We start from the raw sequence: 16153 nt of genomic DNA, 5'->3' as shown, positions 1-16153 counted from the left end.
ATGATCCTGGGGTCCTCGGAGAGGCCTACACGCTGACAAACTTATCAAGAAATTCTTCAGAAAATTTCCCAGCAAGCCAAGGTAACAGAGTTTCCTTAATCCCTTCACAAGGGGGGGTTACTGTCACGAGCCGAGCAGTGGTTCCCTGCTGCCCGCTCTTACCTGTGTTCCAGGACTTCCATCTCAGCCATTGCCAGGGCAACGGCTGGGATGCTTCCATACTCAGCGACGCGTCCCGGCATCTGGGCTAGCCGGGTGCCTGTGCAAATCGTTTTAATTAATCAGGCACAGTATGGGGGGGCTATTAGTGCATTCCCCTCACCTAATCACTATTGGCCACTTTCTGTATTTAAGGCAGGGAAGTCTTAGCCTCCCTGCCGGTTATGGTTTCTGGATTTCTGTTTGCTGACCTGCTCATGTTTACTGTGTGCCCTGCTATTCTCTGGATTGACCTTTCGTTGCGAGCCTTGACTCGTTACTTCGACTCTGTTTGTTTGCTGATTGACCTGACCTCTGGACCCGTTTCCTGGATATTTTTGTTTTCTGCCAGCCCTGGCCTTATTGCTTATCCCTGACCATCCTGTCTGCTCCGGACCCCTGACCTAGGCCTGCCTTCGGACTTCTTGCTACTTTTAGGATTCGCTCCTCCTACCTGTCTGCTGTGGTGTTGCTCATAAACTTACACTACATGAGAGTTATAACCTGGGGGCATTTGAGTACCTGTGAGCACATCAAGCTCTACAGGAAAAGCGGCTGCTATAGACGAAGACCTCTACCATCTGTTCTGTAAGTTTATAACAAGACCCGCCAGCATAACACATGTGACATTTGTTGATCCTTTCTGACTGACTTCTTTACATTCAGTAAACTGTGATTAGGGAATTTTGTTACAATCTGGACCAATTCTATTCGATTTACAACGTGAGTTGTTTAAATTCAGCTGAATTTTGGAATCGGCAGAATCATTATGAACCAAAACTAGTTGAAACCAAACCTGGCTCTCTAGCGCAATGTATTCTGTAGGTACCTGTGAGTGGAGAAATACTTGCAAGTAATGATCCTCCAGTCAAGGATATCAGATTCAAGACATAGAAGAGATATCTCAAGAAAATGTGAACCAAAATGCAGCAATTTCCTACTGGTTGGCTGACAATATGTATTTGGATACATTTTAGCATAATCTCCATTCTGTCAGACCCGGAAACAGACAAGGTGGTGGAAAAGGCATTCTACTTTCTCCAAGCTGCACCTTTCAAGTCATACCCTCTGAACCTTCCCTTTCATTCTCTTCTTTTGAAGTCCACACTATGCTTCTGTGTTATACTCTCCACCTTCATGTTGCTATCATTTATTGCCCCTCCAGGACTAGTTTTCTAATTCCTTGACAACGTTACAGCCTCACTCACTTATTTCCTATCCTTTGACCTACCTACTCTCATTACAGGCTAATTCAACATTCCCATTAATAATCCCATTGTCTCTTCTGCCACTAAACTTCGTTCCTCTTTTGGTCTCTCCCAGTGGACCTAATCCCCCACCCACTGTGATGGACATTCCCTTGACCTTGTCTTCTTCAGCCCTCGATGATGCAGCTCCAGCTACTACAGTCTCCGATGATCCAAACCCCAACCATGCGACGCCAAACAGACCCGCTGCTTGCAAAAGAGCTCCCACACTGCAGAGCGTCACTGAAGGAAATTGTCTTGATATCCTCCACTATACATTCTTATTTTCCTCTTACAGCATTGCCCTTTCAGTTTCCAAATAAACATTCTTTAAATCTCTAATATGCGCCCAGTCATCTAAACCACGTCACCATTTAGCCACCTTCCACTCACTTCTCTGCCCATTTGCACCTCTTCACACTTCCTCCCTCACAGCCATGACTTTGACATCCACTTCATTGACAAAATGGATACCATTCGACAAGATATCTCCCCATGCCAAATTGAACGCACTCTACCAACCTTGACCTACAATTCCCAATCCACCCTTATTTTATTCTCTCCAGTAACTGAAGACAAAGTCTTTGCATTCATCTCATCACCTCATCCTACAACCTGTCCCTTCGACCCAATTCTGTTCCCTCTCCTCCAGTGCATGCCCATCTCTGGCTCACCTTCAACCTGTCTCTCTCAACTGGCCCATTTCCATCCTCATTTAAAAATGCGCAGATCTCACCAAATCTAAACAAAACATCCCTCGATCCAGCTACTCTCTCCAACTGCCACCCTATTTTTTCCCTCCCCTTTGCCTCCCAACTACTTGCATGATTAGTGTACAAATGCCTTTCTTACATTCTCACCTCTCAGTCCATTCTCGACTCTATGCTATCAGGCTTCCGCCCCCAACATTCCACTGAAACTGCTCTGCAGAAAGTAGATCATTGATCACTTTTGTGAAAGGCTAGGAGTCATTTCTCCATACTCATTCTCCTGGACCTCTCTGCTGCTTTTAACACTGTTGATCACCCTCTTCTCCTACACACCCTTCACTCCATAGACCTTTGTGACACAGTTCTATCCTATTCACTTCCTACCTATTGACACGTTCCTTTAGTGTTTCTACATCTTGCACATCCTCCCCTCCACTTCCACTATCTGTTGGGGTCCCACAAGGCTCTGTTCTTGGCCCTTTTCTTTTTCATTGTACACCTCTTCTCTTAGGGAAATAATTCTCTCCTTCGGCCTCCAGTACCACCTATACGCTGATGACACTCAAATCTATATTACTTCCTCTGACCTTTCCCATTCTGTACTATCTCGTGTAACCAAATGTCTTGTCAATAACACCTCAATTGCCCGTGTCTCCTAAACCAGCTGCCTTGGTGTCACAGTTAACTCCCTCTGCTTTATTCCTCACATCCAGACTCTCTTCCAGTCAAGTTGCCAGAATACGCCCTTTTCTTACTCAACATGCTAGCAAAACTTTTATCCATTCTCTCATCATTTCCCGTCTTGACTACCTGGCATTCCAGACACCCATGTATCCCCACTTCAATCCATCCTAAATTCTGCTGCAAGACTAATCTTCCTCTCTCACTGCTCCACATCTGCTGCACCACTTTGCAAATCCCTAATCTGGCTCCCTGTGTCCTTCAGAATACAATTCACCACCCCATCATACATCTCAAATCAAAATACTCTCGCTTCCACCATCTTAGATCTATCTCTGACCTGCGCCTTCTCTCGTCTCTGGTAAGCACCTCTAACTCCTGTCTACAATACTTCTCCAATACTGCTCCCCACTTATGGAATTCCCTACCATGCCCAATCAGACTTTCCTACAGACTTCAAATCTTTAGACCCTCTCTGAAAATCCATCTTTTTTTTTTAGAGCTTACCTTATTCTCAATAATACTATTCACATTCATGCACCCTCACAACTGTCACAATCTCCACTCTGAGTCACATTTGCGCCTCTTGTTTCAGTTGTACCCTTTGTACCCTTTTCCACGCAGAATGTAGGCTCTCTAATGAGCGGGGTTCTCCATACCTTTATTTTCATGTCTGCATTTATTTTGTCTACCTTGTATGTCCCTGTTTTATGTATGTTGGATTTTCCCTACTGTACAGTGCTACGGAGCCCTATGGCACCTTACAAATCTATGATAATAATAATAATATTCTCACTATGCCTAAACTTTTTCGTATGCACACATCCAGGCTATGGTTACATGCTTCCAGATTTTCACCCAAAATATTTAACTCACAATATTTATTTTGCCAATGATGGGATAGATTTATTTAACTCTTACTTTTTTTGAGACCTAAAAGGAAGTGTGGGATGGATTTTATGGTTTAAGCAAACTGCGTGCTAGGTGGGTGTACTGAATTTCCATTTAAAAATTATGGGGGCAGCATGGTGGCTTAGTGGATAGTACTTCTTCCTTATAGCACTGGGGTCATGAATTTGATTCCCAGCAATGGCCTTATCTGTGTGGAGTTTGCATGTTCTCCCCATGTATGCGTGGGATTCCTCCAGGTGCTCCGGTTTTCTCCCACACTCCAAAAACATACTGGTAGGTTAATTGGCTGCTATCAAATTGGCCCTAATCTGTGTGTGTGTGTGTGTGTGTGTGTGTGCATGTATGTTAGGCAGGGCCGGATTAAGAGAATGGAGGCCCCTGGGCTAAGGGGGCCTCCATTCCCCCGTGATCCGAGCCATGCCCCCCTCCCCGGCACTTACCTCCTTCTCCTTCTTCCCCGGCACGCTGTACGCTCTTTACTGAGGAGATCTCGTGAGAGTGAGACTCACGAGATCTCCTCAGTAAGGAGACTACAGTGCACCGGGAAAGGACCGCAGTGAAAGTGCTCAGCAGCACTGATCGCGTCGGGGGCGCTCCCGCCCCCAACCGATCAATACTGCTGCTGAGCACTTTCAAGGGCCCCCTGGATGCCCAAGGCCCCTGGGCTGTAGCCCAGTTAGCCCTATGGTTAATCCGGCCCTGATGTTGGGGAACATAGACTGTAAGCTCCAATGGGGCAGAGACAGATGCTAGTGAGTACAGCGCTGCAGAATTAGTGACACTATAGAAATAAATGGTGTTGATGAAGTATGATAGGGGCATTATGAAGTATGAAGTATGATAGGGGCAACCAGATGGTTGTTGGCTGTGTGGTATGTGTTATAGCAGCCCCCTTTTCTTTAAAGAAAACAGTCTTACTAGCACTCAGATGCCCACAGGTCTTTAGCATATAACCCCAATGTTCACCAATAGATAGAGAATCAAACAAACTGCTATTATGTAGGAATAATGATTACAACATGGTCCAGTATAAAGTAACATATATGTCTTCTATAAAGAGACTATTTGGCTGTTTGAAATTATAGGCAGTGTTCCATGACTGGGTGTGCAATGGATTAGCCCCCAAATAAATATCATTGTATCGGAACTTGAGGTGCCAAATATGTATGGAATTGACGGAATCATATTTGAAAAGGTAACTGCTCCTATAAAAAATTAAAAAATTAGTATGACTATATCTTAGGGATTCAAAAAAATGTTGTGAGCTCCTCATTATCTCTTTTTGATAAAACGTGGCCTATGATGAACATGAAAAAATATAGACATGAATATTTTGCTTTCCTAAAAAAGTATGGAATACAGGCTATTGTATCATTTTATAAAGTATTTTAAAAGTAATGTTTTATAGTATTACTGTTATCCTTCATAATTGTTTTCAAATACTTAATCCAAATGTTGTGTACTTACATGGTTAATTCAAGCTCATTCACAATTCCTATAAAAAAGAAAAATATATTTGATTAGCTACAGTGAACAAAGTAGTTCATGAAGATTAACATTTGTTTGATTTCATCTCTGTTGGGCCATGGAATGAAAGACAAACTTGAGCTGGAAGAAAATCACAGACAGAATTTTCTTTACCTTTAGCTTTCTTGCTATAACTTGGACATATGAACACATATTTGTATTAAAGAAAATGAGAAGAAAGGGATAGTAAGTGTATATTTTAGATAGGTCGTTATTTCAGTCCTCCGTTTTTTTTTTTTGCAGGTATAGTGGGTCTCAATATCCCAAGCGTCTAGATATTGATTACCACCGCTCAGTACCAACCTCTGGGGAAGCAAAATAAAGAAAATAAATAAAGATAAATAAAAATTGCCACCAAACAATTCTTACTGACCTGTTAGCCTATGCTCTGTGTTCAAACTTTTTACAATTCTAACAGCATCAGAATGTATACATTGAAAAGTATGACAAGGAGTGTTAAAATATTTAGCTCTATTTATAATTACTAACCTCAACGCAACTCACATAGATGCGCTCATACATTTCTTAGATCATATGTCATACTTGTTCGCTCATTACAATGTACAACCCTTTGCAAAGTACATTGTACATGGCCCCATAGTTACTTTACCCCCTTAAGAGCAGCGTAAACAGCGTTGGCAAGGTCAATGACGTCATCCAGTGCAACCGGCATCTTCTGTCTTCTGGATTGATTGAAGTCGCTTCAGTGAAGAGTCGTGATGGATCCTAGTCGTGAAGCAACCAACCGGACTCCAGATGTCGTGGTAAGTGTTGTCGGTGTAGTCAGCATTGATATGCTGACTACCACCGCCTTGTATTAGACCAAGTATCACATTAAACCGAAGTCCCATTAATTTTCAATGGGGACTGCGGCCTGGGCCAATTTAACAATCTCCTAAATTATGGCGTTAGCTGTTCTCTTCTTTGGGGTGAGCATTGCAGGATACCTCTCCAGCAGCAGTCATGTTCTCTACCCTCTGTTAACTAATGAAAATGGTTTATGCATGCATGACCTAAGGACTCCGGGACAGAAGACAGAGTTGTTAGCAAGGTAGAGTCATCGCTGGGATAGCCTCTTCTCAGAAGTGTTGTCCCGGGATGATGTTTTAATCAATGACCACATAATAGGAAGCCGTTTTGGTGACAGTTTTAGAAGATTTCATTGGTACACTCATCATGAGGTTATTATGAACACGCTAAAGCAATTTTTGTGACACAGTTCAGTTTCTTGCTCTGTGAACAATTGAAGAGTTTGTGTAAGCATTTCTTGGTAGTGCAAAGACTTCCTTTTTGGAGATGGCATAAATGCAAATATGTAGTTTCTGAAATGTATGCTAGTAGCTAGGGCCAAGAAAAACACTTTTTAGGCGGGCTGACATGGTGTTCTTGTAAGCATGGCGGCAGAGGCAGAACTAGCGAGCCGTGGGAACCAGTGCAGGTAGGCAGGGAGGAGGGAACTGGGCCCCTGACCAGCTTGTGGCAAGGATATCCAGCAACAATGTGAATAAATAATCTCTTTTCTTGATCATTGCTGCATGTTTGTCAGTTTGAATGCATATCAGTATATTGTGTGTCATGACTGCTACAATGCTATCTTCTGTGTTTGGTCCATTCTAATTATCAGCTCTTGACTTCCACCATCAATACTAATCTGACCAGCACCTTCATCAACATTATTTCACCATGGCTTTGGCTTGGAGAGGTTAGCAGCTCATTGCAGTGATTACCCTAATGGTCCTGCTACATACAGCTTAATGACAGTTATACCAAAAAAGAGTGCCTGCAAACACTTAGTTGCCCCATCGAAGTGATATAGCAGCTTACAAATTTCCTTCACCCGTGCAATTGCTTATGGTGAAACACAATTCCCACAATTTCTTTTGCTAGTGCAATCTCTCAAACATAGATATGGCAGAATACCAATTTGTTGGAAGTTCACGTGATGTTGTGGCAAACTGTCTGTCACGGCTTAATAGAAACTGAGGCCTACTTACTGGTATTTGTGCTGCTAAACAAAGAGACGCAGAGTCTAATTGCGCCTCTGGTCTTCGCCAGGGACCCTCGCAAGGGAGTTTGTAGTTTGCTGCACGTTACAGCCCTCCTAGATAGTCACCAGCAAAGTAGTAGGTGAACAAACATGTTTGTGCAATCTGAGGTCAGGCCATGCGAGCAGAATGGTACAGAATGGTCAAACAGTAGCGTGGTCAGGAAGCCAAGGGTCAAGCCAGGAAATCTGTATATGCCAAAGGGAGATCCAAAAGGGAGGTGAGGAAAAGTCAAGTCTGGAACCGAAAGAACATGGTCATCAGCAGCACGGTCCTTGCTAGTTTATATAAAGAAAGAAAGAAAAAAGCATCCCCCCTCAAAAGAAGCTTAACCAGTCCTAGTGTTACCAATGCAGGCTGGTACTTGCAAAACCGGTGTCTCCCTGAATTTGCAAGTACCAGCGCTAGGCTTTGCAGCCCTGGTTAGTGGCACAATAGCAGGGAAACCCGCAACATTGGGTCATGCTGCCATAGTGACAAACAACCCTAGGCTGGTCAGCACAGGGCTGGGTTCTGTAGGGAAATATTAAAGCATTTTGTCTGTGGTGGACAGGGAATTATGAATGGTTATGGCACTGTCTTAAAAAAGGGCCATTTGTTAGGCCTGAAACATTGACTACTGGGATATCTACAGCTCTAGAAAAAGGCAATAAAAACATTTTTCACTGATTTCTACTTTTGAATGAGAAGTGTATGTCATAGCATGTGTGATTCTATAATACATTTTTTGGGCAGCACGGTGGCTCAGCACTTCTGCATTAGAGCACTAGGGTCATGAGTTTAAATCTCAACTATGGCTTCTGTGGAGTTTGTATGTTCACCCTGTGCTTGTGTGGGTTTCCTCCCACACTCCAAAAAATACTAGAAGGTTAATTGGCTGTTCTCAAATTGACCCTACTCTCTGTGTTTGTTAGGGAATTTAGACTGTAAGCTTCAATGGGGCAGGAATTGTTGTGAGTGAGTGCTCTGTACAGCCCTGAGGAATAAGTGGCACTATATAAAAACTTGATGCTTCATCATCATCATTTTTAACAGCGCTCCAGAAAAATAAGCATTGTAGCAGTAAGGACCATCTTCAACACCTAATTTTTACTGTACCATCACTACTTGCATAAGTTTAACTGGCTCCTGCATGTTCAAGCTTCATCTAGCTTTTATTCAGCTAGGTCACATAAAGGGGGTTGTTTACTAAAAGCAATAAATTGGTGTGCTATGCATTTCTTCGGAAAACAAGTGCTTACTGTATAACACAGTGTATGTACATATGTGGGACCCATTATGCTATGGTATGTTACAGCAGAACAAGAGTGGATGAGGGTGTGCCTAGGCTAAAAACTGTTGGTTTAGAAGAGGATTTAATTATATTACTGTTACCATTTGAACTGAATAACTTATTTTCTGATCACAAAACAAAATGCACAATGTACAGAGTTGACTAACCGAATATAGGCAGTTATTTATACCATGAAGTCAAAAGTAAATTAGGTAGGCTGCACTGTTTAAACTGTTTCTACCCCAAACACATATAAACTTAAATCTATTGGTTATCAATGATTGTGCAATAATTTGGTAACAACTAGCATAGGTTGGATGGCAAATTTTAGCCTGGGGGTAAGATTCGTCTCAGCAGCCTATTACATACTTACCAACTTTTTTGAGTTGGTGTCCGGGAGCCTCTCTGGGGCAGGTGGGCGTGCGGGCAATGGGGCTCTGAAATCGCGTAATTTTGGCCCCACCCCCGTGAAGTAATGACGCAAATTGTGTCGGGGGCGGGGCCAAATGCTGCAATTCCTAGAGAATCGCGGAATTTTGGCCCTAATTCTGGCAGATGCGGGAGATTACCACACTCTATCGGGAGTCCGGGAGACCCACCAGAAATGCGGGAGTCTCCCGGACATTTTGGGAGAGTTGGCAAGTATGGCCTATTAGGTACATTTTAAAGGAAGAAAAATGCAGGTAGCTCAGTGACCCAGCCTAAGGTAGCCCATTATGGGACTGGGCCTGGAGGCAGATACCCATCAGCCCAGCCAGCCCCTGACAACTGGCACAAATACTAACACAGTGCAAAAGAGTAAAGACACAACAGCAATTAGTTTGACTGATCGAGGCAGGACCAGCCTGGGCCATTTTTGCACCCCAGGCAGACATTATTATTACATCCTTATTCTTCATTATGTGACCACCCTGGAATTGATCTCCCCTGATTTAACTATCCTCAAGATCATGATAAAAACCAAATTGATGTTTCACTGATCAAGGCTGGGTCACCCTTGAAGGAGGCATTAAGAGGTTAATACTAAAATGTAACTCCCAGCTATCTGAACAAATATCCTGTGCTTCCTGTGCTAACTGTAGTTTCCAACTAAACTTAGGCTAAATATGGTGTTAATTCAAAAAAGAGGAACTTAGAACTATGCATTTATGAGAAATAACTGTATAGGCGTGCTTTTACTAGAAATAGTATTTGATATATAGATTCTATTGGCTTAGAAGAGGGCTGCTCCCTCTCACTACCGTTTGTCCTAATGTATATATATGTTTCTGTGACCTAATAAAGGTAGAGCTTTTTTACAACTTGATACATACATTTCTTGTCCGTGTCATATGTAACTCTCAGGCCTGGCCTAATTACTTCTCCTTGGGTGATTTATACCAGAATACGTGTCACCAAGAAGTTAATAGGACTTTTCTAAAGTCCAGTGGTAGGATACCTCTGACATTTCTTGGTGCCGAAATCCCGGGAACCTGATGACCGGTTAAGGGGACATCTGGAACCATCCAACGGCTGACAACTCCCAACTACGACAAATCCGTGCGGTAAGCTATTTTTGTTAAGCGATTTTAGCCAAAAATATGCTTCGTACTTGAGATTTGTCTGTCGGATGGTATGTTACCCCTTTTATGTGTCTATACGGTCCCGTAAACCCTGTCTGTTCACCTGGTATAAAATGTTTCAGTCTAATTTGTAAATGTTATCAAACAGAATTGTTATAATTTGCATTGCAATATTTGTCTGAATCCTCTAATAAAGAGATATCAACAGCATTTGTTTCTCACTCATTTTGGCTGTTTTTAGATGGATTGTTTTTAAGTACGTTGTGGAGGGTGAAAAATAGGGAAGTTTTGTTGTGGTGAAAATACTTGGTCTCTTACCTAGATTTAAATAATAAGACGTTATTATTTGTGATTGGGCAGAATAGAGGTTACTCTCATAAAATTGTGTTGAAGATCGTGATTTCTTCTTGATTATGGGGGGTTCTAGCTCAAAAGTCGTCATGCCTGGCCCAAATCCAATTGAAAGGATGAGGGACAGGTTTGGCACGCCGGCTGTGAGAGGTATAGAGAAAGTATTACGGAGAGGTAATTTTGAAAAAGATGGGTCATTTGACGTGAAGAAATGGAAGGATTTTAGATCCAATCATAAGGAATGGATTGATAAACATGGTTTTGGTGACATGGTTCATATGTGGATTGTAATGAGTGAGGAACAAGTGTTAAATGAAAATGAGGAACAAAACAGGAGACAGGCGGAATTTGCAATGTATAATTCATCAACATGCTACTTGCCTCCCCCGTATAATGACACGAACGAAACCACAAGCTCAGACATAGGCAGGGGTCAGTCAGTCTCAGTCCCAGAGAATCAGATGGAGGATTCTCCTTCAACCTCAGCCCAATCCCCATATAGTGATTTAAGTAAAAGTATACAGTACAAATTGTGTGCAAAATGCAAAAATGAATACAGCGGTACTTTTTGTAGTGAATGTCTGGTGTCAGAAAGTAAACAGGAGGCAACCAGACCAAAAGGCATAAAAAAAGAATTAGCCAATTTAGGACCTTACAATAAACCTGGTCTTAAAGAGTTAAGTTTTAAACATGACACAGATACTAATGCAGAATCCTCCGCTATGGTGGTAATGGCCCCAGTTAGGGACATACATCAATATAATCAACAGGGGCAGGCTTGAGTGTCACATCCCTATCATGTCCCTTTTACTATGATGGAATTGGCTACCATCTTAGAAAAATGTCCAGATCCTTACAAAACACCAGGACAGTTCTCTGAATATATCACCACAATGCAGCAAATACATCGGGCAACATGGAGTGATTTGGTGAATGTTTGTACAAATAAGTTAATGTCAACTGATCTCCATGAAATCAGTAATTATGCTGCTGATGCCGGAGCAGAGGGGTATGAGCAGTTTGAGGCTGTTCCAGCAGTCACAGACACTGAAGGAAGTGGGGTACAATTCCTGAGACGGGTTAGAAAATGGGTTATGGTAAGAAAAGCAAGAAACCCTGAGGATTTAGGACCACAGGGATCCAAATCATGTAGGCAGTATTTACATGAAATGACCCAATACGTGAGAAATGAAGGTTTAAATCCAACAATAGAGGGGCCAGGAAAAAGGCTGGTGAGATTAAAATACATGGAGGGATTACGCCCATCATTAGCAGATGCACTTAAGAAGTCATCTCCAGCCTACAAAACTCTCCCTTTAAACCAGCTGTTGGAGACTTTGGAAGGTTTGGACAGGAGGCAGAAAAGAGAGACAAGGCAGGACGTAAGGTTTATGTGATAAATACTGACAGAAATTACCCACCCCGCAGCAGTAGAAAACCGTGGATAAGTGCGCAGTCTGGGATTTGTTTTGAGTGTGGGAAGAAGGGACACATGAGAAAAGACTGCTGTCAGTGGAAAAATAAGAGACAGATGCAAAATAGGGATAGAGAGGTACAGCCGTCAAACTCCCCAAATACAACCTCAGATTGAAGCGCAGGCACCCCTGTTCTAGTCTCCTTTGTCTCTGACCCTAGTCCCCCATCAATCACAGAAAAATATGTCACGCTGACATTGCCTGGGGGAAGGAATGTTAATTGTTTAATAGATACAGGGGCAAGCCAATCTTTACTAAAGGAGGAGGATGTACTACCTCAAATGTTGTCCACAAAGAAGGTTAAAGCTACAGGGTTGACAGGGGCTCCTGTCACTTTAAGAAAAACTAGAACTTTACCCGTGCAGATAGCAAATCATCCAGAAGAGATTCCAGTTGAATTTATTGTCAGTTCTACTTGCCCTGTCAACTTGCTAGGTGCTGATGTGTTGTCTAAATTACAAGCCTCTATTAAATACACTCCGAATGGTATTGTTTTCTCCACACCCCTATCAAATGATCAATGCTCCCAAATTGGTGGAGCGGTGCTTTTGTTTCTCAGTACAGAACAAGGAGAAAAAGAACAGACCTTCCAGAATCTGTCTGTGGAAGACTGGACTGAACTAGGGGTCCCGGTGAAACTCTGGGCAACGGGGAAAACAGATGTTGGACTTCTAAAGGTGCAACCGGTGAGTCTGCAAATGAAACCAAATACTTTTCCTATATCAGTCCGCCAGTACCCACTGAGTCAACAGCAAAGAGAGGCCCTGACAATTTTAGTAAAGTAACTAGAGAGCAAAGGGATCATACGTAAGTGTCAATCCCCTTATTCCACGCCATTGTTCCCAGTACGCAAGAAGCCACAGGAGGGCGACACCACAGCCCATTTTAGGATGATTCATGACTTGAGAGAAATAAACAAAAGACTGGTGGTACCTACACCTATTGTACCAAATCCACACACCCTCTTGAACAGCGTAGCTCCTCAGGCAGCATGGTTTACAGTAATAGACTTAGCAAATGCATTCTTTTCTGTGCCCATTACAAAAGACTCTCAGCTTTTTCTAGCCTTCACACATGACGGACAGCAGTACTGTTGGACTAGACTTCCACAAGGGGGAGCCACTAGCCCATCTGAATTTACTGCTGCAATGTCTCAAGTCCTCAGAAGATGGCTCCCTCTCTATCCAGATGAGACACAGCTACTACAATATGTAGATGATCTACTGCTGGCATCAACCACAGAACAAAAATGCAGAGAGGAATCTATATCCCTACTCTGCTTTCTAGCACAGGAAGACTGCAGAGCCTCATTGAGAAAACTGCAATTTGTAAGTACAAAAGTTGTTTTTCTTGGACATTGTATCTCACAGGTCACCAGACATCTTACCAGTGACAGGACAAGAGCTATTATGGATGCTCCCACACCAAAGACGGTATCAGAAATCCGAGCATTCATCGGCCTCACTGGGTATGTGAGAGAGTGGGTGCCAGGAGCATCATTACTTCTGCAACCCCTTTATGATGCTACCAAGAAAGATGCAGACAATAATGAAACAACACAACGGCTTTATGAGGAAGCAGTGCAAAGGATCAAGCAAGCCATCTGCTCAGCACCAGCTCTGGGACTACCTGATTATGGTAAGACTTTCAATCTATTTTGTCATGAAACAAAGAACCACGCTCTGGGAGTGTTGTCCCAAGAACACGGTGGCAAACAACGACCCACCGCCTACTACTCCACACCATTGGACAATGTAATGAAAGGCTCACCTAACTGTGTCAAGTCTGTAGCAGCTGCAGCCGTACTGAAGGACAAGTGTGCAGACGTCGTTCTAGACCATCCACTCATAATACAGGTACCCCATGCTGTAACTGAAATTCTTCATCAGGCTTCTACTAAACATCTCTCTGCAGCCCGCATCACCAAGTATGAAGTAGCTCTCTTCAGTGCCAGCAATGTGACAATAAAAAGATGCACCGTTTTGAACCCAGCCACGCTTCTCCCAGTTGAATTTGTACCTGACGGTACAAAAGGAGGGAGTAATGAAGAAAACGAAGAGAGACATGAGAAGCATGAGGAACATGATTGCCTATCCTTAATGGAACAAGAGGTAAAACCATCATGGAACCTGTCTGAAGAACCACTAAATAACCCAATTTTTTTATTTTTCGTTGATGGCTCAAGCTATTTCATAGATGGCAAACGTCACACGGGTTATGCGGTGGTCACTCTGCAGGAAGTGATCGAAGCGGAACCTCTTCCACCAAGCTACTCTGCACAAGCAGCAGAACTCATGGCAATAATCAGAGCTCTGGAATTGGCAGAGGGACAAACAGTGAACATTTACACAGACTCAGGTTATGCCTGGGGTGTGGCACATGACTACTCCTCAATTTGGAAACAGAGAAATTTCCTAACCAGCACTGGACAACCCATAAAAAATGGTGAACTAATTGAAAGAATGACTAGAGCACTAGATCTGCCAAAAGCAATGGCAATACTGAAAGTAAAGGCACATACACAAGGAAAAAGTGAGGAAGAGAAAGGAAATGCGTTTGCAGATGAACAAGCAAAAAAGGCAGCTGTAAAGCAAATACCAACCATCTACACTCTCCTACCAGCGACACCAGAGCAACCAAATCTGGAAAACTTACAGAACATGCAGCAACAAGCATCCAGAGAAGAGAAAAAGGCCTGGCAGAAGGTGGGAGCATTAGAATCATCCACAGGACTCTGGCAGAAAGGTGAACTGTTGTGTCTCCCTAGGGCTCTCTATTCTCCTATGTTGCAGGTTGCTCATGGACCGGACCACAAAGGAAAAGAACAGATGACTTCACAAGTCCAAGAACATTGGATAGCACCTGGATTCTATGTGGCAGCTAAGTTGTACTGTGATCAATGTTGGGTGTGTGCAGAAAACAATCCAGGTAGGAGAACTAGAACACAGATGGGTCATATACCCAAAGCATTTTTCCCTTTTCAAAGACTACAAATAGACTACATACAGATGCCAAAAAGTGGGACATATGAGTATGTCCTAGTTTGTAGTGATATTTACAGTAGATGGCCCGAAGCATGGCCAGTGGCAAAAGCCAATGCCATAACTACCGCAAAGAAAATCCTAGCAGAAGTGGTATGTAGGTATGGAGTGCTGGAGGTAATCGAGTCAGACAGAGGTACCCACTTTACAGGTGAAACCATGCAATTGATCATGAAGGATTTAGGGATCACACAGGCATTCCATAGCGCATACAGACCACAAGCCAGTGGGAGGGTAGAAAGGCTAAATGGTACACTCAAATTAAAAATCCAGAAGGCAATGGCAGAAACTGGCAAAACATGGGTAGAATGTCTTCCCTTGGCCCTGTTCGCAGTGAGGACTACCCCGGGGAAAGAGACAGGGTATTCCCCTTATGAGATTTTGTTTGGAACCAGACCCAAGACAGGATGTTATTTTCCCCAAGAACTACAGCACAAACATTGGAACATGACATCATATGTGAGGTCCCTTACTAAATACTTGTCTGACATTTACACCCAGTGTCGAAGTCAGTAAATTGGATAAAGTCATTTCAATTAAAGTCTAGCAAACTTGGTTGTCTTTGTCTGAAGAGGCGTACGGTAGGCAACGGCGTACAAGGGCACGCTACGGCGTGAAAGGGCGTGCGCATCCACTACACGTGGCAGCAACAATAATCGGTCTTTTGCCACACATTCGCAGAGACACGCATACTTATAAAATAGTACACATTAATGGTAGTTGCAACACAGTCAGATATGTCGAAATATAGTTGTATTTATATGTTATATCAGAGTTACATGCATATTAGTGAAATACACGGAATGGGTTGAAGGAATAACATCATGAGTGGTATCATACTGAACCTTGTTACATATCCTACTGTTTGGTTCACTCTGCGAGGGAGTCGCAGAGTGCATACACAAGTTATGAATGATAAGGAATTATGAACTACTTAAGACTAAGGAATCGTGGCGGGAAGAGCAGAGCCTACCCTCTGCTGAGATGACCCCCTCCTTTGGATTCCTTTGTATGAACTGGCCAATGATGACGACCCCTTGGACATTCCTGAGACCTGGACCAATAGATGCAAGCTATTCCATCTTCATTGTATTACTGTATGTGATTGTGTATATAAGCAGCAGCTTGTGA

At 43.0% G+C, this 16153-nt stretch overlaps 1 protein-coding gene across 1 annotated transcript in view; it reads right to left on the bottom strand.

Annotated features, from left to right (window-relative positions):
* The window catches only part of NHERF4 (NHERF family PDZ scaffold protein 4), a 396171-nt gene that overhangs the window by 365787 nt on the left and 14231 nt on the right, over positions 1–16153 (bottom strand). The window contains exon 2 of the mRNA XM_075190611.1: positions 5216–5243. Coding sequence (XP_075046712.1) covers positions 5216–5243 — 28 coding nt within the window. The remainder of the gene's footprint in view (positions 1–5215; positions 5244–16153) is intronic.

This window comes from Mixophyes fleayi, chromosome 11 (assembly GCF_038048845.1).
Source record: "Mixophyes fleayi isolate aMixFle1 chromosome 11, aMixFle1.hap1, whole genome shotgun sequence".
Taxonomy (NCBI): domain Eukaryota; kingdom Metazoa; phylum Chordata; class Amphibia; order Anura; family Limnodynastidae; genus Mixophyes; species Mixophyes fleayi.
The sequence above is the reverse complement of the archived record's forward strand: the minus strand, read 5'-3'. Positions and strand labels throughout refer to the sequence as shown.